Here is a 22,805-nt window from a genome sequence, read left to right on the forward strand (position 1 = left end):
CTTCTCACAAGTCATTATGGTAGGAACTAAAGTGCAGTAGGAACCAAAGATTCCGAGCATGTTCTTGAGAAGAACGTCTACATTTTATTGGTTGTCAGTGTTTTACAGCCGAAACCACTTAAAGCTAATTTGCATAAAGCTCAGGTGTCGTTTTTAGTCACTCGCTCAACTTTTGTAGCTTTAGTCGCTCTTGCCCATAGAAACTCAAAGACTTCCTGTGATTTTACAGCTTTAGCCGCTCTTGGAGTTAACGCACGCTAACAGAGGACAAACTCCTAAAGCCACAGTTATTGAAGCTGAACAGTGTCTGAGCCACAGAGAGGAAGTAAAGAGGCAAACTCAGGTTCGTTTTGCCCACATCCTGTTTATTTATGTTTTTGGTCTTTAAATGCTGAACACCCAGTAAGACAGTAAAGGAGGCGTAGCAGAGCAGCATGTGTCCAACACTGCTGTCTCCAACAGCAACACACACATGCACAACAGCTAACAAATGCTTCTTAAAGCTGCTGTTAAAACAGGACAGCTGTGTGAGTCCTGTCTCAGCTCTGATCTGAGCTTCAGACCCTCTGAACCCATCAGATGATCACATGACCGCAGCGCTCTGCTGACAGGCACCAATCAGAAGACAGTCCACACTCAAATCACACAAACCACAGAAGAAGAAAAGAGAGGACAGGAGTTCCCTTTGAATGTGTTACCATGGTTACCATCCCAGCACCTCATGTAGCATAGATTGATCCCATGTGTCTATAATCATGATAATGGTTCTAATTCCCTTCACCGTGTTACTATGAACAGAGAGAACAGATCAGATCACAGATGACAGGTTGGTCCTGTCCCCACAACACGTCCACTAAAACAGCTGTTTATTCCAGCTGTGTGAGGCCACAGGGCTTCACAGCAGCAGGACTCAGCTCATCCTTCACACATCCAGCCTCTGGACCAGGACCGCTCAAACACCTGGATCATCGTGGAGGTCGGCAGCCTGTCGGTCAGTCCGAGTCACCGTGGAAACCACCTGAGAAGACAACCAGACCAGACTGTGACTGCTGTGTCCTCTGAAAACCCTCCTGTCCCCCCTTTGGCTTCTGTTCAGCCAATCAGCTCCCACTTCTGATCTGCTCATCATCTGTCTGTGAGGATGGACCTTAGTCCTGATCCTGGACTGTCAGGCACCAACAGCACTAACAGTCATCACAGACACACTCATGGACTACAGCAGAGGAGAGTCTTACCTAACCAGTCCAGCCCATGCTGATGAAGGCCTCAGCTTCAGATGTGGACCTGGAAGATCTGCGTCTCCGAGCACCACAAGTCTGGAAGTTACAGAGATGAAGAGAGGACTTTAGAAGACCTGATCCTGTCACTCTGGACTGAAGCTGTGTGTGTGTCTCTGTGTGTGTGTCTGTGTGTGTGTCTGGGTGTGTCTGTGTGTGTCTCTGTGTGTGTGTCTGTGTGTGTGTCTGTGTCTCTGTGTCTGTGTGTGTGTCTCTGTGTGTGTGTGTGTGTGTCTGTGTGTCTGTGTGTGTGTCTCTGTGTGTGTGTGTGTGTGTCTGTGTGTCTGTGTGTGTGTCTCTGTGTGTGTGTCTGTGTCTGTGTGTGTGTGTGTGTGTCTGTGTCTGTGTGTCTCTGTGTGTGTGTGTGTGTCTGTGTGTGTGTGTGTGTCTGTGTGTCTGTGTGTGTGTGTCTCTGTGTGTGTGTGTGTGTGTCTGTGTGTCTGTGTGTGTGTCTCTGTGAGTGTGTCTGTGTCTGTGTGTGTGTCTGTGTGTCTGTGTGTGTGTGTCTCTGTGTGTGTGTGTGTGTGTCTGTGTGTCTGTGTGTGTGTCTCTGTGTGTGTGTCTGTGTCTGTGTGTGTGTGTGTGTATGTGTGTGTGTGTCTCTGTGTGTGTGTGTGTGTCTGTGTGTGTGTCTGTGTGTGTGTGTGTGTCTGTGTGTGTGTGTGTCTCTGTGTGTCTCTGTTTGTGTGTGTGTGTGTGTCTGTGTGTGTCTGTGTGTGTGTGTGTCTGTGTGTGTCTGTGTGTGTGTCTCTGTGTGTGTCTGTGTGTGTGTGTGTGTGTGTCTGTGTGTGTCTGTGTGTGTGTGTGTGTGTGTGTCTGTGTCTGTGTGTGTGTGTGTGTGTGTGTGTGTGTGTGTGTGTGTGTCTGTGTGTGTGTACCGGGGTGCAGCTGTTCTTTCTGACACACAGCTGCAGTTTGCAGTGCAGGTAGATGTCAGTGGAGCCCCCAGAGAACTGGAACATGTTGAAGGAGAAGTGGTTGGAGGTTCCTGCTCCGTTTCTCTCCACCTGCACCGTCCGGTCGGCGGCGTTCGCACAGCTGCTCACAAACAGGAAAACACACATCGATCAATCAGAGTGATCAGAAAGCACGTTTATCAATGAAGGTCTGGGAGCAGCAGCCTGAGCAACACTCACCCTCCAATGATCAGGTCGTATCTTGGACTCCCATTGGACGATGGCTGGTCGGTTGCCCAGCAGGAGTCGGTCACCATGGCGACTGCATCTCCATCCAGCCCATCGGTCTCCAGCTCCACCCAGATCTTCTGGTTCAGCATCACTTTAGTGTTTGAGTCCACAGCTTGTGTGAGTCCAGGGTCGGTGTAGGACTTCATGGTCAGAGTGTAGTTCCAGGGTCCAGATACAAGGTGCTGGACCACAGAGCTGCAGAGCACACACACACACACACACACACACACACACACACACACACTTGTCTTTGAACAACCAGCTTCATCATGAAGTCAGTGACAGAGAAGCTCACAGCCACCACACACCTGTCTTTTATTCTGAAGGAGACAAACTTGATGTCCGGCTGAGTTTGGACGCAGGAGAAGTCGATGTAGAACTGGTCTTGACGAGTGATGATGTCAGAGGAGCTGTTGGCGACCCTGATGGTGTTCTTGTAGGTGACTTGGCTGTTGTTGGCCTGTAGGGTCACATGTGACATGTATCAGCTGCTGACTGGCTGAATGAGGTCCACAGAGGACCAACATGACAGGAAGCCACAGGGGGCGGAGCTGAAGCCCAACCCACAGAAAGATCCCAAACCAGAGAAGAGCAGGAGGAGCTCAGCAGAGTGCTGGAAGAGGTCTGGCTGCTTGTAGAGAGTAAAGAGGTGGAGGAGAGAACCCACCGTGACCACCGTCCCACAGTTGCTGCTGTTGAAGCTGAAGGTCACCATGTGGGTCAGCTGGTCCACCTGCCCCCTGCAGTTCTGGTCGTTGAGGTGTAAGACAGAGTAGTCGACGTCTTTCTCCTCCAGCAGACAGCCCACCAGAGTAAGTGAAGCAGAGTTCTCCCTGCAGACCGTCGGATCACCTGAACAATGTGGGTCAGAACAATGACAGTTACAGGTTTTCCTCCAATCATTCAGCCTGTTGTCCTGCTGCTGTCACAGCTGTCCTACCCAAAGAGTCCGTCCCTCTGTACTTGGAGGCAAAGAGGGCCCGACACAAGCAGCCAGTTCCACCGACCATCTTGTCACCGCAGAACTCATGGTCAATGCAGGTCCTGTCCTGACAGAAGGCCTCAGGGGCTGCAGAGGGACACACTGATATGTTATTCTGGAAACAGCTGCAAACATCCAGAAGTCAATTCTATAAAACAAGATGGCGGAGAGGGGCGGGTCTTACAGCAGCCGGCCTTTGACCTCCAGCCCTCCAGGGAGGCGTTGCTGTACAGGCTGCAGGCTCTGGCGTAGGCCTCCAGGAACTGACAGTTGAGACCGTCCACTGCAGGATATGTGCACAAAGTGTCGGTGCAGGCGGTTATGTAGGGCTCTGGGTCCACGTCATCATTACAGGTGCTGAAGGGCGCCCCCTTCAGGAGCTTGCAGCTGTTCCACACATGCAGAGAGAACATGGGAGATAAGACTCTGATCCTCTGACGTCACATGACATCAAACATGTGATGTAACATGTGATTCTGCACAGAGACCACAGTGTGACACAGACAGACGCTTCCTGCTGCTCACCGTTCAGTCGCCATGGTGCAGTTGATGGAACTGTCAGCAGTGTCGTTGTACTGCGTCTCACAGCTAGGGGGCGACACACAACACAAGGTCAGGACTTGTTTACACAGACAGAGTGCAGCCCAGTCATCCAGCAGCAGTCAGGGGGACCCTGAGCTCCTGATGAGGTCTTACCTGGTGGAGCTGTAGTCAGAGAGCCTCAGTCCACTCAAAGAGCTGCTGGAGTTTCTACACAGACCCTGCAGAGGTGGTGCAGCAGGTCCTGGACAGGTTCAGGACAGAATGTGAGTCAGATCAGCATCAACATTCAAAGTGGACCAACACAGCAGCTGAAGAACAGCACAGTCCACATCCCCATGACCAAAGGACACGTGTCAGTTCCTGTACCTTCCATGTGGATCTGTGCGGTGGAGCCGTCAAAGAAGACAGACGTGGTGATGTCAGAGAGCGACACCTTGGCGGTGACTCCAGTTTGGTCCTTAGAGAGCTCCACACCGTGGACCAGCTGAGCCGAGCTGTTGAGGGTCAGCACCGAGCCGTTCAGCTGCATCAAAGTGAGGAAACACTGAGTGAGACATGTCAACCACAAACAGGCTGTTTCCATAGCAACAAGCCCTGAGCTCAGCATCACCACAGGAAGTGCTTCAAATGTCTCTGAGAAGAAGGATGAGAGGAGACCCAGCAGAGTCTGAGGGGAGGATTCTGGATCAGACTCCGCTCTGACACATCAGCTGTGGCTGCAGGCAGCTTACCAGAACTCTGCCTCCTCGTCCCAGGAGAAAGTCCGACCCGTCCAGTCTCAGCGTCACACTGTCCACAAAGCTCACATCTTTACGACGCCGCTCCCGGAAGGTCGCCAGCACCGTGAGGTTTGTGAGGGACACCAGAGAGTACGCACAGCGGTCCTCCACAGAGTTCACCTGGCCGTGAAAGTCGATGACAGCGGGGCCGGTCACAGTGCAGACGGAGTCAAACCCACAGCTGGTGGAGGCAGAGAGGGACAGAAACAACCACCAACAACATCAGCAGCTGCTGCTGAGGGCCACCAGGGGGCCCTCTAGGGTCCAAGATGGCTGACTGAAACACAGACTGAGGACCTCATGGTGGCGCTAGAGCAAACATGAGGTGTGGATTATGTGTGTCTACATTTAAGCAGCAGCAGGAAGCAGTCAGAGTTTTGTTGGAACCTGATTGGTCCAAATCATTCAGCTGTAAATCAGCAGCTGGATATAAAGTCTGAGTCTTTATCTGATATCAGCCTCACTGTTTACTGATCGCTCTGCTCCATCAGAGCTGCTGCTGACTGCTGAGGTAAACACTTCCTGCTGCTGCTCCTTCACAATAAAAGCCTCTGTCAAAGAGACTGTGTCTGAACTACTAAAGTCTGTTTGATCACAGCTCCTTCTTCTAAGTATAAACTGGACATATTTACATGTTGTTGCCTAGACAACGCTCCAATGGACCACAGGTGGAGGTCTGGAGGACAGCAGTCTGACCACAGACGACACTAGTGCAGGTTTCTGGATGAGAGCTCAGCACTGCACCATATCCATAGAGAACTCCTGAGAAGTGAAGGTTCAGAGTCACAGATCACTTCCTGGTTTACAAACTGCACAAAACAAACAGGAACATTCAAACATCACAGATGGACTGAAGCTCAAAGTGATTCACCAACCTGACTGTCTGCATCCACTGGCGTCTAAAAATACATTAGAGTTAGTACTGTTAACAGCCAGCGTCCCGACTGTGGCACCATTGACCTGAGCTTGAAGGTCCTGGACAACAAAGAACAAATGTTGGAACCACAGAGCAGAGAGAAGAGAGTTCAACATGTTCAACAGACTCAACGTGTTGTTGTTGCTCCTAAACACTGTTGTCATTCACTACATTCTCATAAACACACAACTTTCTTTATTTACACACACTCACCACTGAAGCAGCAGAGAATAATCGTACAGCTGTTTGTGATCCAAAGTTTACTAGTGCCATTACAATCTGTAAGAAGTGAAGAGAAACAGCGTCAGGCTTCATGAAGTTTAGTTTCATTCATTCTAAAACAGGGACTATGTCTCCATGCACACCATATTCTGATGAAGGGCCTTATTCTGGTTAAGACAATATTCTGAATGAGGTGTTTACATGCACTGCAGCTGCAGGAATGCTCCTGTTTCCATGGTAACCAGCATGTTCAGAACAAAGCAGCGACGTGCTCTGGTCGTGATAACAAAGGTCATGACGTAGGCGCCTTATGTTAGAACTGCTGCTCTGACTGTGAGATGCTGATCTGCTGTTATACTTATAATCTTTACTGCATGCTGAGACACTGTTGATAACTGTCTCCCAGCTTCTTCAGCATCCAGCTGCAGCTTTCTGTTGGAGGACATTTACCTGCATATACATGTATATATGTGAGCTGCGAGCTGTGAGCATGCAGAGGTTTGCACGTCTCACCTTCCTCTCCCTCTGGCAGACTTCACGTCTTAATTAAGGCTTACTCCAAATATGACCTTAACGGGCTATGCTAATTAGAAAACAGTGTTTACATGGCAGTGTCTTAGTCAGAATATGACCTTACTCAGGTTACACTCAGAATATTGCTGTGCATGTAAAAGTAGTCAGTGACACTAAGACCAGTCACATTTAAGTCATCATGACACATATACTCACACTGTTGCCGTTGCCTTGTACATAACTGTCCATATAACACTTCATGGTGGTCTTAATGGCAGGGACCTTCTTATGCACATCAGCTTCCAAAGCATCCCATCGATCAAAAATCTCAAACTCTCCACTTGTCATTGCAGGTGTATTGATCAGCACACAGTCTCCTCCAGATCCAGGGTTGTAAAAGCCGGTGAAACAGATCACAGTTTTGTCACTGGTGAAGTTCACCTGTTAAAATCAGACACACAACAAGTCAAAGAACAACAACAGCTTGTGTCACAGCCTGGAGGCAGAGCTGCTCAGGGTTCAGTCAGAGCTCTCACTGCTTCAGGACGCTGCAGCAGCAATGGACACACTCAGAGACATTCTCAGCATCAGGACTACTCACATAGACTCTGTCATACGTCTGTCCATAGTACGTGATGGGACATGAGCTGATGTTGACCTCTGTAGGACCAGTAAATGAGACTGGAGCAGCCCCTGAAGACATGGAGACACATGAGAGGACTGAGCTGCAGTCTGTGAGCTGGTTGGACAGCAGGGACAGCTGCACATTGACACTCATGAAGGAATCAAACAGCGTTTGTTCACCAATCAACAGAGACCTTTCATATGACATCATCACTTCCTGTCAGAAACAAAGATGGCAGAACGTCTCTGCATGTCTGTCACATTGTCCTCACTGAAAGTGTCCTTCATCGTCCCCCTTCACTTCAAAATGGCTGCCGTGTGTGTGCTTACCTGCCAGCAGGCCGAGCGCAGACAGGTAGAGCAGGGGGCGGAGCATGTTGGAGGGCCGATCAGCTGACAGCGAGCTGGAAGACAGACAGTTGTACATGTTTGATTGGACAGAGCGTCAGCATGTGACTGTGACGATGAGACGTCTTCACAGAGTCAGCAGAGATTCATTCAGGAGGAAAGGACCAACAGTCTGAGCTGCTGCAGCTCATTAGAGACAAATATGTCTGCATGAATATGAAGCAGCTCTGAGGGACACAGTGATGAGACCTGTACAGTCCATACTGTGGAACAGACATGATCTTTAAAGGACACAGTGATGAGACCTGTACAGTCAATACTGTGGAACAGACATGATCTTTAAAGGACACAGTGATGAGACCTGTACAGTCAATACTGTGGAACAGACGTAATCTTTAAAGGACACAGTGATGAGACCTGTACAGTCAATACTGTGGAACAGACATGGTCTTTAAAGGACACAGTGATGAGACCTGTACAGTCAATACTGTGGAACAGACATGATCTTTAAAGGACACAGTGATGAGACCTGTACAGTCAATACTGTGGAACAGACATGATCTTTAAAGGACACAGTGCACGGAGGTGGTCACACAAACACTCTGTGGAAATGCTCCTTTATCCACTCACTGTGTGTGTGTGTGTGTGTGTGTGTGTGTGTGTGTGTGGACTCACCTCTGCAGCTCTGATGGAGGATGAGGAAGATGAAGGCTGCTGTTCAGGAGTCTCTGAGGATCCGTCTGCTGGTGTCTCTGTGTGGAGGACGCCGCTCTCTCTCTGAGGCTCTGACCGTCTTTATGTGCGTCCTCACTGCTGTCCACACCCAGCAGGAGGAACAGGGAGGTGCTGCAGGTGGAGCCACCTGATGGAGTCCTCCCTCCCTCCTGAAGACGTGACACCCGTGTCACATGTAAAGGTGTGTTTCCTGAACAGGTACATGTGACAGCTCAGTGTCTTATAAGAGCACTGTGAATGTCCGTCAGCTGTCTGAGTGATGGACACAAGGACGTCCTCTAACACTGTTCACTATGTTCACTATGTTCAGAATGCACAGCTCCTGCGTGACAGTCAGTAATTAAGAGCTTTGACTGGATCAGCAACATTCTGAGAGGAAGATGCCATGAAAGTGTTAAAGTGTTAAATTATGTTATTAAAGTGCAATCGTTTCATTTCTGTGTACTGTAAGTGTCCAACCAAGCCTGCCACACCTGCAGAAAGGTGTCAGTCCTGTGGTCAGATATCACCAGCCAAACAGCCAGATGTGGTTTGTGTTTTCTTCATAAAAAATTACTGTGACATCAAGTAATCAAACTGGCATTTAAAGGGTTAAATTCCTCAAAAAATGATTTAATGTTTGGTAGTTTTGAGCAGGGCTGAAGTTGTTTAACATATTTATGCAGAAAAAAGGAAGAAAAACTATTAATCTGTTAACTTTTTATAGCAGTTTTTTGGAAGTGGACTTTTTTGTCCCCTAATGACACAAAAGGGTAGTAAATTTGTTTCACCATGTTCCGGTGATGTATTTGAAAAATTTAAATTGGAATTCTAAAATGTGTCTAGAGAGAGTCTTTGTTACAAAAAATGTGCCATATGCACCAACACAGATAAAATTGTGGCCAGGTAAAGAGGCAAAAAATACCCAAGTGGACAAAAAAGTCCACAATGACCAGGGTCTGCAGGGGGGGCAGTAGATGCCCCTGTGGGCCGGCAGGCAGGAACGCCCCTGTGGTATATCAATGTGTGAATTCCATGTCCAGTGGTTGTTGCTGCGTGGTTGTTCGTTGTGTTGGTTGTCCTGTTCTTGTGTTGTTCTTGTTTGGTTCTTTGTGGTCAACAACCCAGAGCTCTGTGACTCAGAATCTGCCTCATTCTTCAATAAATTGTAATCTTGAGACCAGAATTGATCCGCTCCTTCCTCATAAACCAACTCGGGAGGGGATCAGAAGAAACAAGGGGAATTTTAACCCTGACACTTGTGAGCTACTTTTTACAATGACCAGGTCAAAATGACCTACCTACACTGCACCACCTACCGACCCTTCACTCTTCAGCCACATCCAGAGTCTGAGCTCCCATCAGTCCGGCAGTACAGTCCTTTCTGTTGGCCTGCAGCGTCCATCTCTCTGTCCGTTTTATTCTCATGGCCAAAACCGTGTGCGTTGTTCAAAGATCTTGTATTAACAGTAAGAGCTCTCACTCTGTTCATTCATGCTACTACATACAGACGTTCAGCAGAGAGTGGGTCATCTGTGTTATAAAAGGTCTTTGGAGCACCGTGAGGACAGATGATAGATGAACATGAAAACACGGGAAGGAAGGGCTCTGATTGGTCCGGGTTAGAGGGATTGAGATGAATGAATGAAACAATTTATTACAATTATTTATTTTATTTACTACAAACAACAGATTTGAACCTGTACTAGGCTTCATCTCTGGCACATGGACCAGTCCAACCTGTGAAGGACACGTCTTCCTCAGAATGTTGCTGATCCAGTCAAAGCTCCCCTCAGGGCTCTGTCTTAGCCTCCTGCTCAGCATGTGAATGTATTCAAACACTGCTGAGGTTATCTGTTAATTACTGTCACACAGGAGCTGTGCATTCTGAACATGTCACAGCTGCAGGGCGAAGGTGCATCCATGTCTTTACAGGAGGACAGGTCACAGAGTTTTGTCTGTAAGTCAGCATCAGAAAAGGTTTTGATTAAACCACCAGCTGACACCAGGCTGTAGTAAACTTAGTATGATTGAGGCTCCGCCCACATTCACGTTGTTCCATTTAGACAGGTCAATGCAAAGCTTGAAGTCGTAATATAATTAAAGTGAGTTATATAAACAGAGCTCTGATCAGCACAGACCAAACAGTGTTCGTAGCTGTAAACACGTTTATATCTGCTGGACATGATAACATGATGTCTATGACGACTGACTCACTTAGAGCCAGCCCCTAGAGGCAGTGGAGGGAACTTCATTTGTCGGCTCCTGAGGCCGCCTCTTGGTTGGTGGGCGCTGCCCAAGGCATGCTGGGTAAAAACTGTGCCATCCACTCGCCCCAGCTGCTCCTGGGCACTGCTTAACACTGATCATCAGGTTTTACTTTGTGGGCACTGTGCAGACAGACAGACACCCTGCCCCCCCACCTTGTTCTCCGTGAGGTCAATCTCATAGATTTCATCAAAGATCTGGAAGGAGGCCCAGGACAGAGTGGAGAACAGGTTTTTGGGAAACAAGAGAACCTAAAAACAGACAAAACAAGCAGAGAGGGTGCAAACATGTCAGACCGTCATCTTATCGCACTCAAACAGGAAGCATGTGTCTCCGCCGTGGTCGCCTCCTGTCAGTCAAACTATGCTTCAAATTATTCGAGTCAAAAACTGTTGAAATGCAAATTTATGTTAATTCTCCCCCAAAGTCTGTTTGCAGGAGACTTTATCTGTATCAGGAGACGTGTTCTATTCATACCTGCATCTATATTTAATTATTACATAACATATTCTTTGACAACACCTGTGTGTTACAGTGTGATGCAAAAGCAACTCCGGTTTTGTTATGAGACAATAAACCCAGGATCCAAATGCTGGTCTCAAAAGGTATTCAGGTTTATTCACAGAACAAGAAACAACCACTAGGGCGAAAAGGTCTCTCTGGAGAAAATGAAACACAACCACGAGGGCGTAAATCTTTGAGGGAAACAAAAAGTCCACTCCGGTGGGAATCCTTAAAGACTGCTCTGGAGACTGCAGCGGGAGACTGGACGGGACCAAGGCAGAGGCTCCTAGGAGGCGGAAGGAAAAAAGGATAAGTACGAGTGGTTGGAGAATCAGAGATTGAAATCAGAAACATGAAGTGTTCATGTTTATATGTGTTTATCACTTAATAATGTGATTTTTATAAGTGTGTATGTGTTAAGAAGTTTTATAGAAAGTCAAAGTAATCTGAGGACACTGAATGTGTTAAGAAGTCATTTCATAGTGTGTCATATAACTTTGTTTCCTGCAGTTCAGGCTGTGGCAGATGAGATCAGTTGTTTTTCTGCTCTCTGGAGCTCCGGGTGGTACGAGATGGTCATAAATTCAGACTAAGGACAGCAGCACCTCTGACTGATAAAAGCCAGATTCTAAAGGAATGTCTTTTTCTCCTGAGTGCCCAGTTTATGGTCACCCCCAGACCGGACTGACAACCTATGAGATTTAACCCTCAGGCGTCACTTTAATTTACTACCCGTTTGTGTCATTAGGGGACAAAAAGTCCCCTTCCAAAAAACTGCTATAACAAATTAACAGATTAATAGTTTTTCTTACTTTTTTCTGCATAAATATGTTAAACAACTTCAGCCCTGCTCAAAACTACCAAACATTAAATAATTTTGAGGACTTTAACCCTTTAAATGCCAGTTTGATTACTTGATGTCACAGTAATTTTTTTATGAAGAAAACACAAAAAGTGAGTTATTTTCCACAAAACAAAAGTCAGGTGGCTGAGGCATTATTTTTATATCTGTCATGGATAGGTCAAAGATTAGCCAAAATTTTGAGTTTGATGCATTATTAGTTTTTGTGTAGCAGCAGTTTAAAATGGTATTTTCCACTTAGGTCCCATTAACTCCTATTATAATTTTAGTGGTGAATAGTAGAAAATGTCAAATTTAACTACTTTTTTCAAAAATGGAAGGGGGCATGTTTTTGTTTACTTGAAAGAGTGTTTGTATGTCTGTGGATGGTATATACTGAAGTAACTTCATCAGACATTACATACATAAGTTTTAACACCAACAATGACTACTGCAAAGACACATGAAACAGCACACAGATGCATGCACACACACACACACACACAACACACACGTATGCACACACATGGACACATACACATGTGTACAAACACATGCACACACACTTAAAACAGCCTACTGAACACAATCCAAAACACATCCACAAAACACAAGGATTTCATGCATAGGAATATAATGGGTTAATGGCTGATTTTAGTGGTGAACAGTAGAAAATGTCAAATTTAACTATTTTTTTCAAAAATGAAACCCTTACATCAAGAAATGCATGGTTATATGTTGTTATAGCTATGATATTAAAAAATGTAGTATTATAATAGGAGTTAATGGGACCTAAGTGGAAAATACCATTTTAAACTGCTGCTACACAAAAACTAATAATGCATCAAACTCAATATTTTGGCTAATCTTTGACCTATCCATGACAGATATAAAAATAATGCCTCAGCCACCTAACTTTTGTTTTGTGGAAAATAACTCACTTTTTGTGTTTTCTTCATAAAAAAATTACTGTGACATCAAGTAATCAAACTGGCATTTAAAAGGTTAAATTCCTCAAAAAATGATTTAATGTTTGGTAGTATTGAGCAGGGCTGAAGTTGTTTAACATATTTATGCAGAAAAAAGGAAGAAAAAATATTAATCTGTTAATTTTTTATAGCAGTTTTTTGGAAGTGGACTTTTTTGTCCCCTAATGACACAAAAGGGTAGTAAATTTGTTTCACCATGTTCTGGTGATGTATTTGAAAAATTTAATTTGGAATTCTAAAATGTGTCTAGAGAGAGTCTTTGTTACAAAAATTGTGCCATATGCACCAACACAGATAAAATTGTGGCCAGGTAAAGAGGCAAAAAATACCCAAGTGGACAAAAAAGTCCACAATGACTAGGGTCTGCAGGGGGGGCAGTAGATGCCCCTGTGGGCCGGCAGGCAGGAACGCCCCTGTGGTATATCAATGTGTGAATTCCATGTCCAGTGGTTGTTGCTGCGTGGTTGTTCGTTGTGTTGGTTGTCCTGTTCTTGTGTTGTTCTTGTTTGGTTCTTTGTGGTCAACAACCCAGAGCTCTGTGACTCAGAATCTGCCTCATTCTTCAATAAATTGTAATCTTGAGACCAGAATTGATCCGCTCCTTCCTCATAAACCAACTCAGGAGGGGATCAGAAGAAACAAGGGAAATTTTAACCCTGATACTTGTGAGCTACTTTTTACAATGACCAGGTCAAAATGACCTACCTACACTGCACCACCTACCGACCCTTCACTCTTCAGCCACATCCAGAGTCTGAGCTCCCATCAGTCCGGCAGTACAGTCCTTTCTGTTGGCCTGCAGCGTCCATCTCTCTGTCCGTTTTATTCTCTATTGTGCGTTGTTCAAAGATCTTGTATTAACAGTAAGAGCTCTCACTCTGTTCATTCATGCTACTACATACAGACGTTCAGCAGAGAGTGGGTCATCTGTGTTATAAAAGGTCTTTGGAGCACCGTGAGGACAGATGATAGATGAACATGAAAACACGGGAAGGAAGGGCTCTGATTGGTCCGGGTTAGAGGGATTGAGATGAATGAATGAAACAATTTATTACAATTATTTATTTTATTTACTACAAACAACAGATTTGAACGTGTACTAGGCTTCATCTCTGGCACATGGACCAGTCCAACCTGTGAAGGACACGTCTTCCTCTCAGAATGTTGCTGATCCAGTCAAAGCTCCCCTCAGGGCTCTGTCTTAGCCTCCTGCTCAGCATGTGAATGTATTCAAAGACTGCTGAGGTTATCTGTTAATCACTGTCACACAGGAGCTGTGCATTCTGAACATGTCACAGCTGCAGGGCGAAGGTGCATCCATGTCTTTACAGGAGGACAGGTCACAGAGTTTTGTCTGTAAGTCAGCATCAGAAAAGGTTTTGATTAAACCACCAGCTGACACCAGGCTGTAGTAAACTTAGTATGATTGAGGCTCCGCCCACATTCACGTTGTTCCATTTAGACAGGTCAATGCAAAGCTTGAAGTCGTAATATAATTAAAGTGAGTTATATAAACAGAGCTCTGATCAGCACAGACCAAACAGTGTTCGTAGCTGTAAACACGTTTATATCTGCTGGACATGATAACATGATGTCTATGACGACTGACTCACTTAGAGCCAGCCCCTAGAGGCAGTGGAGGGAACTTCATTTGTCGGCTCCTGAGGCCGCCTCTTGGTTGGTGGGCGCTGCCCAAGGCATGCTGGGTAAAAACTGTGCCATCCACTCGCCCCAGCTGCTCCTGGGCACTGCTTAACACTGATCATCAGGTTTTACTTTGTGGGCACTGTGCAGACAGACAGACACCCTGCCCCCCCACCTTGTTCTCCGTGAGGTCAATCTCATAGATTTCATCAAAGATCTGGAAGGAGGCCCAGGACAGAGTGGAGAACAGGTTTTTGGGAAACAAGAGAACCTAAAAACAGACAAAACAAGCAGAGAGGGTGCAAACATGTCAGACCGTCATCTTATCGCACTCAAACAGGAAGCATGTGTCTCCGCCGTGGTCGCCTCCTGTCAGTCAAACTACGCTTCAAATTATTCGAGTCAAAAACTGTTGAAATGCAAATTTATGTTAATTCTCCCCCAAAGTCTGTTTGCAGGAGACTTTATCTGTATCAGGAGACGTGTTCTATTCATACCTGCATCTATATTTAATTATTACATAACATATTCTTTGACAACACCTGTGTGTTACAGTGTGATGCAAAAGCAACTCCGGTTTTGTTATGAGACAATAAACTCAGGATCCAAATGCTGGTCTCAAAAGGTATTCAGGTTTATTCACAGAACAAGAAACAACCACTAGGGCAAAAAGGTCTCTCTGGAGAAAATGAAACACAACCACGAGGGCGTAAATATTTGAGGGAAACAAAAAGTCCACTCCGGTGGGAATCCTTAAAGACTGCTCTGGAGACTGCAGCGGGAGACTGGACGGGACCAAGGCAGAGGGTCCTAGGAGGCGGAAGGAAAAAAGGATAAGTACGAGTGGTTGGAGAATCAGAGATTGAAATCAGAAACATGAAGTGTTCATGTTTATATGCGTTTATCACTTAATAATGTGATTTTTATAAGTGTATATGTGTTAAGAAGTTTTATAGAAAGTCAAAGTAATTCAAGGACACTGAATGTGTTAAGAAGTCATTTCATAGTGTGTCATATAACTTTGTTTCCTGCAGTTCAGGCTGTGGCAGATGAGATCAGGTGTTTTTCTGCTCTCTGGAGCTCCAGTGGTACGAGATGGTCATAAATTTAGACTAAGGACAGCAGCACCTCTGACTGATAAAAGCCAGATTCTAAAGGAATGTGTTTTTCTCCTGAGTGCCCAGTTTATGGTCACCCCCAGACCGGACTGACAACCTATGAGATTTAACCCTCAGGCGTCACTTTAATTTACTACCCTTTTGTGTCATTAGGGGACAAAAAAGTCCACTTCCAAAAAACTGCTAAAACAAATTAACAGATTAATATTTTTTCTTACTTTTTTCTGCATAAATATGTTAAACAACTTCAGCCCTGCTCAAAACTACCAAACATTAAATAATTTTGAGGACTTTAACCCTTTAAATGCCAGTTTGATTACTTGATGTCACAGTAATTTTTTTATGAAGAAAACACAAAAAGTGAGTTATTTTCCACAAAACAAAAGTCAGGTGGCTGAGGCATTATTTTTATATCTGTCATGGATAGGTCAAAGATTAGCCAAAATTTTGAGTTTGATGCATTATTAGTTTTTGTGTAGCAGCAGTTTAAAATGGTATTTTCCACTCAGGTCCCATTAACTCCTATTATAATTTTAGTGGTGAACAGTAGAAAATGTCAAATTTAACTACTTTTTTCAAAAATGGAAGGGGGCATGTTTTTGTTTACTTGAAAGAGTGTTTGTATGTCTGTGGATGGTATATACTGAAGTAACTTCATCAGACATTACATACATAAGTTTTAACACCAACAATGACTACTGCAAAGACACATGAAACAGCACACAGATGCATGCACACACACACACACACAACACACACACGTATGCGCACACATGGACACATACACACCTGTACAAACACATGCACACACACTTAAAACAGCCTACTGAACACAATCCAAAACACATCCACAAAACACAAGGATTTCATGCATAGGAATATAATGGGTTAATGGCTGATTTTAGTGGTGAACAGTAGAAAATGTCAAATTTAACTATTTTTTTTCAAAAATGAAACCCTTACATCAAGAAATGCATGGTTATATGTTGTTATAGCTATGATATTAAAAAATGTAGTATTATAATAGGAGTTAATGGGACCTAAGTGGAAAATACAATTTTAAACTGCTGCTACACAAAAACTAATAATGCATCAAACTCAATATTTTGGCTAATCTTTGACCTATCCATGACAGATATAAAAATAATGCCTCAGCCACCTAACTTTTGTTTTGTGGAAAATAACTCACTTTTTGTGTTTTCTTCATAAAAAAATTACTGTGACATCAAGTAATCAAACTGGCATTTAAAGGGTTAAATTCCTCAAAAAATGATTTAATGTTTGGTAGTTTTGAGCAGGGCTGAAGTTGTTTAACATATTTATGCAGAAAAAAGGAAGAAAAAATATTAATCTGTTAATTTTTTATAGCAGTTTTTTGGAAGGGGACTTTTTTGTCCCCTAATGACACAAAAGGGTAGTAAATTAAAGTGACGCCTGAGGGTTAAATCTCATAGGTTGTGAGTCCGGTCTGGGGGTGACCATAAACTGGGCACTCAGGAGAAAAAGACATTCCTTTAGAATCTGGCTTTTATCAGGTCAGAGGTGCTGCTGTCCTTAGTCTGAATTTATGACCATCTCGTACCACTGGAGCTCCAGGGAGCAGAAAAACACCTGATGCTACTGACACCTGATAATCTGTTAACTTTTTATAGCAGTTTTTTGGAAGTGGACTTTTTTGTCCCCTAATGACACAAAAGGGTAGTAAATTTGTTTCACCATGTTCCGGTGATGTATTTGAAAAAATTAAATTTGAATTCTAAAATGTGTCTAAAGACAGTCTTTGTTACAAAAAATTGTGCCATATGCACCAACACAGATAAAATTGTGGCCAGGTAAAGAGGCAAAAAATACCCAAGTGGACAAAAAAGTCCACAATGACCAGGGTCTGCAGGGGGGGCAGTAGATGCCCCTGTGGGCCGGCAGGCAGGAACGCCCCTGTGGTATATCAATGTGTGAATTCCATGTCCAGTGGTTGTTGCTGCGTGGTTGTTCGTTGTGTTGGTTGTCCTGTTCTTGTGTTGTTCTTGTTTGGTTCTTTGTGGTCAACAACCCAGAGCTCTGTGACTCAGAATCTGCCTCATTCTTCAATAAATTGTAATCTTGAGACCAGAATTGATCCGCTCCTTCCTCATAAACCAACTCAGGAGGGGATCAGAAGAAACAAGGGGAATTTTAACCCTGACACTTGTGAGCTACTTTTTACAATGACCAGGTCAAAATGACCTACCTACACTGCACCACCTACCGACCCTTCACTCTTCAGCCACATCCAGAGTCTGAGCTCCCATCAGTCCGGCAGTACAGTCCTTTCTGTTGGCCTGCAGCGTCCATCTCTCTGTCCGTTTTATTCTCATGGCAAAAACCGTGTGCGTTGTTCAAAGATCTTGTATTAACAGTAAGAGCTCTCACTCTGTTCATTCATGCTAATACATACAGACGTTCAGCAGAGAGTGGGTCATCTGTGTTATAAAAGGTCTTTGGAGCACCGTGAGGACAGATGATAGATGAACATGAAAACACGGGAAGGAAGGGCTCTGATTGGTCCGGGTTAGAGGGATTGAGATGAATGAATGAAACAATTTATTACAATTATTTATTTTATTTACTACAAACAACAGATTTGAACGTGTACTAGGCTTCATCTCTGGCACATGGACCAGTCCAACCTGTGAAGGACACGTCTTCCTCAGAATGTTGCTGATCCAGTCAAAGCTCCCCTCAGGGCTCTGTCTTAGCCTCCTGCTCAGCATGTGAATGTATTCAAACAATGCTGAGGTTATCTGTTAATCACTGTCACACAGGAGCTGTGCATTCTGAACATGTCACAGCTGCAGGGCAAAGGTGCATCCATGTCTTTACAGGAGGACAGGTCACAGAGTTTTGTCTGTAAGTCAGCATCAGAAAAGGTTTTGATTAAACCACCAGCTGACGCCAGGCTGTAGTAAACTTAGTATGATTGAGGCTCCGCCCACATTCACGTTGTTCCATTTAGACAGGTCAATGCAAAGCTTGAAGTCGTAATATAATTAAAGTGAGTTATATAAACAGAGCTCTGATCAGCACAGACCAAACAGTGTTCGTAGCTGTAAACACGTTTATATCTGCTGGACATGATAACATGATGTCTATGACGACTGACTCACTTAGAGCCAGCCCCTAGAGGCAGTGGAGGGAACTTCATTTGTCGGCTCCTGAGGCCGCCTCTTGGTTGGTGGGCACTGCCCAAGGCATGCTGGGTAAAAACTGTGCCATCCACTCGCCCCAGCTGCTCCTGGACACTGCTTAACACTGATCATCAGGTTTTACTTTGTGGGCACTCTGCAGACAGACAGACACCCTGCCCCCCCACCTTGTTCTCCGTGAGGTCAATCTCATAGATTTCATCAAAGATCTGGAAGGAGGCCCAGGACAGAGTGGAGAACAGGTTTTTGGGAAACAAGAGAACCTAAAAACAGACAAAACAAGCAGAGAGGGTGCAAACATGTCAGACCGTCATCTTATCGCACTCAAACAGGAAGCATGTGTCTCCGCCGTGGTCGCCTCCTGTCAGTCAAACTACGCTTCAAATTATTCGAGTCAAAAACTGTTGAAATGCAAATTTATGTTAATTCTCCCCCAAAGTCTGTTTGCAGGAGACTTTATCTGTATCAGGAGACGTGTTCTATTCATACCTGCATCTATATTTAATTATTACATAACATATTCTTTGACAACACCTGTGTGTTACAGTGTGATGCAAAAGCAACTCCGGTTTTGTTATGAGACAATAAACCCAGGATCCAAATGCTGGTCTCAAAAGGTATTCAGGTTTATTCACAGAACAAGAAACAACCACTAGGGCGAAAAGGTCCCTCTGGAGAAAATGAAACACAACCACGAGGGCGTAAATCTTTGAAGGAAACAAAAAGTCCACGACGGTGGGAATCCTTAAAGACTGCTCTGGAGACTGCAGCGGGAGACTGGACGGGACCAAGGCAGAGGCTCCTAGGAGGCGGAAGGAAAAAAGGATAAGTGCGAGTGGTTGGAGAATCAGAGATTGAAATCAGAAACATGAAGTGTTCATGTTTATATGTGTTTATCACTTAATAATGTGATTTTTATAAGTGTGTATGTGTTAAGAAGTTTTATAGAAAGTCAAAGTAATTCAAGGATACTGAATGTGTTAAGAAGTCATTTCATAGTGTGTCATATAACTTTGTTTCCTGCAGTTCAGGCTGTGGCAGATGAGATCAGTTGTTTTTCTGCTCTCTGGAGCTCCAGTGGTACGAGATGGTCATAAATTCAGACTAAGGACAGCAGCACCTCTGACTGATAAAAGCCAGATTCTAAAGGAATGTCTTTTTCTCCTGAGTGCCCAGTTTATGGTCACCCCCAGACCGGACTGACAACCTATGAGATTTAACCCTCAGGCGTCACTTTAATTTACTACCCGTTTGTGTCATTAGGGGACAAAAAAGTCCCCTTCCAAAAAACTGCTATAACAAATTAACAGATTAATAGTTTTTCTTACTTTTTTCTGCATAAATATGTTAAACAACTTCAGCCCTGCTCAAAACTACCAAACATTAAATAATTTTGAGGACTTTAACCCTTTAAATGCCAGTTTGATTACTTGATGTCACAGTAATTTTTTTATGAAGAAAACACAAAAAGTGAGTTATTTTCCACAAAACAAAAGTCAGGTGGCTGAGGCATTATTTTTATATCTGTCATGGATAGGTCAAAGATTAGCCAAAATTTTGAGTTTGATGCATTATTAGTTTTTGTGTAGCAGCAGTTTAAAATGGTATTTTCCACTTAGGTCCCATTAACTCCTATCATAATTTTAGTGGTGAACAGTAGAAAATGTCAAATTTAACTATTTTTTTCAAAAATGGAAGGGGGCATGTTTTTGTTTACTTGAAAGAGTGTTTGTATGTCTGTGGATGGTATATACTGAAGTAACTTCATCAGACATTACATACATAAGTTTTAACACCAACAATGACTACTGCAAAGACACATGACACAGCACACAGATGCATGCACACACACACACACACACAACACACACACGTATGCACACACATGGACACATACACATGTGTACAAACACATGCACACACACTTAAAACAGCCTACTGAACACAATCCAAAACACATCCACAAAACACAAGGATTTCATGCATAGGAATATAATGGGTTAATGGCTGATTTTAGTGGTGAACAGTAGAAAATGTCAAATTTAACTATTTTTTTCAAAAATGAAACCCTTACATCAAGAAATGCATGGTTATATGTTGTTATAGCTATGATATTAAAAAATGTAGTATTATAATAGGAGTTAATGGGACCTAAGTGGAAAATACAATTTTAAACTGCTGCTACACAAAAACTAATAATGCATCAAACTCAATATTTTGGCTAATCTTTGACCTATCCATGACAGATTTAAAAATAATGCCTCAGCCACCTAACTTTTGTTTTGTGGAAAATAACTCACTTTTTGTGTTTTCTTCATAAAAAAATTACTGTGACATCAAGTAATCAAACTGGCATTTAAAGGGTTAAATTCCTCAAAAAATGATTTAATGTTTGGTAGTTTTGAGCAGGGCTGAAGTTGTTTAACATATTTATGCAGAAAAAAGGAAGAAAAAATATTAATCTGTTAATTTTTTATAGCAGTTTTTTGGAAGGGGACTTTTTTGTCCCCTAATGACACAAAAGGGTAGTAAATTAAAGTGACGCCTGAGGGTTAAATCTCATAGGTTGTGAGTCCGGTCTGGGGGTGACCATAAACTGGGCACTCAGGAGAAAAAGACATTCCTTTAGAATCTGGCTTTTATCAGGTCAGAGGTGCTGCTGTCCTTAGTCTGAATTTATGACCATCTCGTACCACTGGAGCTCCAGGGAGCAGAAAAACACCTGATGCTACTGACACCTGATAATCTGTTAACTTTTTATAGCAGTTTTTTGGAAGTGGACTTTTTTGTCCCCTAATGACACAAAAGGGTAGTAAATTTGTTTCACCATGTTCTGGTGATGTATTTGAAAAAATTAAATTTGAATTCTAAAATGTGTCTAAAGAGAGTCTTTGTTACAAAAAATGTGCCATATGCACCAACACAGATAAAATTGTGGCCAGGTAAAGAGGCAAAAAATACCCAAGTGGACAAAAAAGTCCACAATGACCAGGGTCTGCAGGGGGGGCAGTAGATGCCCCTGTGGGCCGGCAGGCAGGAACGCCCCTGTGGTATATCAATGTGTGAATTCCAGGTCCAGTGGTTGTTGCTGCGTAGTTGTTCGTTGTGTTAGTTGTCCTGTTCTTGTGTTGTTCTTGTTTGGTTCTTTGTGGTCAACAACCCAGAGCTCTGTGACTCAGAATCTGCCTCATTCTTCAATAAATTGTAATCTTGAGACCAGAATTGATCCGCTCCTTCCTCATAAACCAACTCGGGAGGGGATCAGAAGAAACAAGGGGAATTTTAACCCTGACACTTGTGAGCTACTTTTTACAATGACCAGGTCAAAATGACCTACCTACACTGCACCACCTACCGACCCTTCACTCTTCAGCCACATCCAGAGTCTGAACTCCCATCAGTCCGGCAGTACAGTCCTTTCTGTTGGCCTGCAGCGTCCATCTCTCTGTCCGTTTTATTCTCATGGCCAAAACCGCGTGCGTTGTTCAAAGATCTTGTATTAACAGTAAGAGCTCTCACTCTGTTCATTCATGCTACTACATACAGACGTTCAGCAGAGAGTGGGTCATCTGTGTTATAAAACGTCTTTGGAGCACCGTGAGGACAGATGATAGATGAACATGAAAACACGGGAAGGAAGGGCTCTGATTGGTCCGGGTTTGAGGGATTGAGATGAATGAATGAAACAATTTATTACAATTATTTATTTTATTTACTACAAACAATAGATTTGATCGTGTACTAGGCTTCATCTCTGGCACATGGACCAGTCCAACCTGTGAAGGACACGTCTTCCTCAGAATGTTGCTGATCCAGTCAAAGCTCCCCTCAGGGCTCTGTCTTAGCCTCCTGCTCAGCATGTGAATGTATTCAAAGACTGCTGAGGTTATCTGTTAATCACTGTCACACAGGAGCTGTGCATTCTGAACATGTCACAGCTGCAGGGTGAAGGTGCATCCATGTCTTTACAGGAGGACAGGTCACAGAGTTTTGTCTGTAAGTCAGCATCAGAAAAGGTTTTGATTAAACCACCAGCTGACACCAGGCTGTAGTAAACTTAGTATGATTGAGGCTCCGCCCACATTCACGTTGTTCCATTTAGACAGGTCAATGCAAAGCTTGAAGTCGTAATATAATTAAAGTGAGTTATATAA

General features: G+C 43.9%; 1 protein-coding gene across 1 annotated transcript; it reads right to left on the reverse strand.

The window, feature by feature from the left end:
* Positions 1-689: 689 nt before the first annotated feature.
* On the reverse strand, positions 690-8,370 carry LOC114435365 (alpha-tectorin-like). Its single transcript, XM_028405022.1, has 19 exons — positions 8,067-8,370; positions 7,374-7,447; positions 7,021-7,112; positions 6,636-6,860; positions 5,898-5,963; positions 5,644-5,743; positions 5,401-5,530; positions 4,721-4,949; positions 4,356-4,512; positions 4,143-4,230; positions 3,972-4,034; positions 3,631-3,833; positions 3,405-3,533; positions 3,132-3,316; positions 2,773-2,924; positions 2,414-2,659; positions 2,156-2,315; positions 1,236-1,316; positions 690-1,018 (listed from the first exon to the last, which is right to left on the reverse strand). Exons 2-18 carry the CDS (start codon positions 7,417-7,419, stop codon positions 1,236-1,238), a joined length of 2,352 nt encoding a protein of 783 aa, XP_028260823.1. The 5' UTR covers positions 7,420-7,447; positions 8,067-8,370; the 3' UTR covers positions 690-1,018.
* Between the last annotated feature and the right edge of the window lie 14,435 nt (positions 8,371-22,805).

The sequence above is a fragment of the Parambassis ranga genome, chromosome 5, assembly GCF_900634625.1.
Source record: "Parambassis ranga chromosome 5, fParRan2.1, whole genome shotgun sequence".
NCBI classification, from domain to species: Eukaryota; Metazoa; Chordata; class Actinopteri; family Ambassidae; genus Parambassis; species Parambassis ranga.

Coding starts and splice junctions, on each gene's coding strand:
- LOC114435365 (XM_028405022.1), bottom strand. CDS start 7,419: ATGCTCCGCCCCCTGCTCTACCTGTCTGCGCTCGGCCTGCTGGCAG. Junction 3,317..3,404: donor CAGAGGGACGGACTCTTTGG/GTAGGACAGCTG, acceptor CACATTGTTCAG/GTGATCCGACGGTCTGCAGG. Junction 2,316..2,413: donor TACGACCTGATCATTGGAGG/GTGAGTGTTGCT, acceptor GTTTGTGAGCAG/CTGTGCGAACGCCGCCGACC.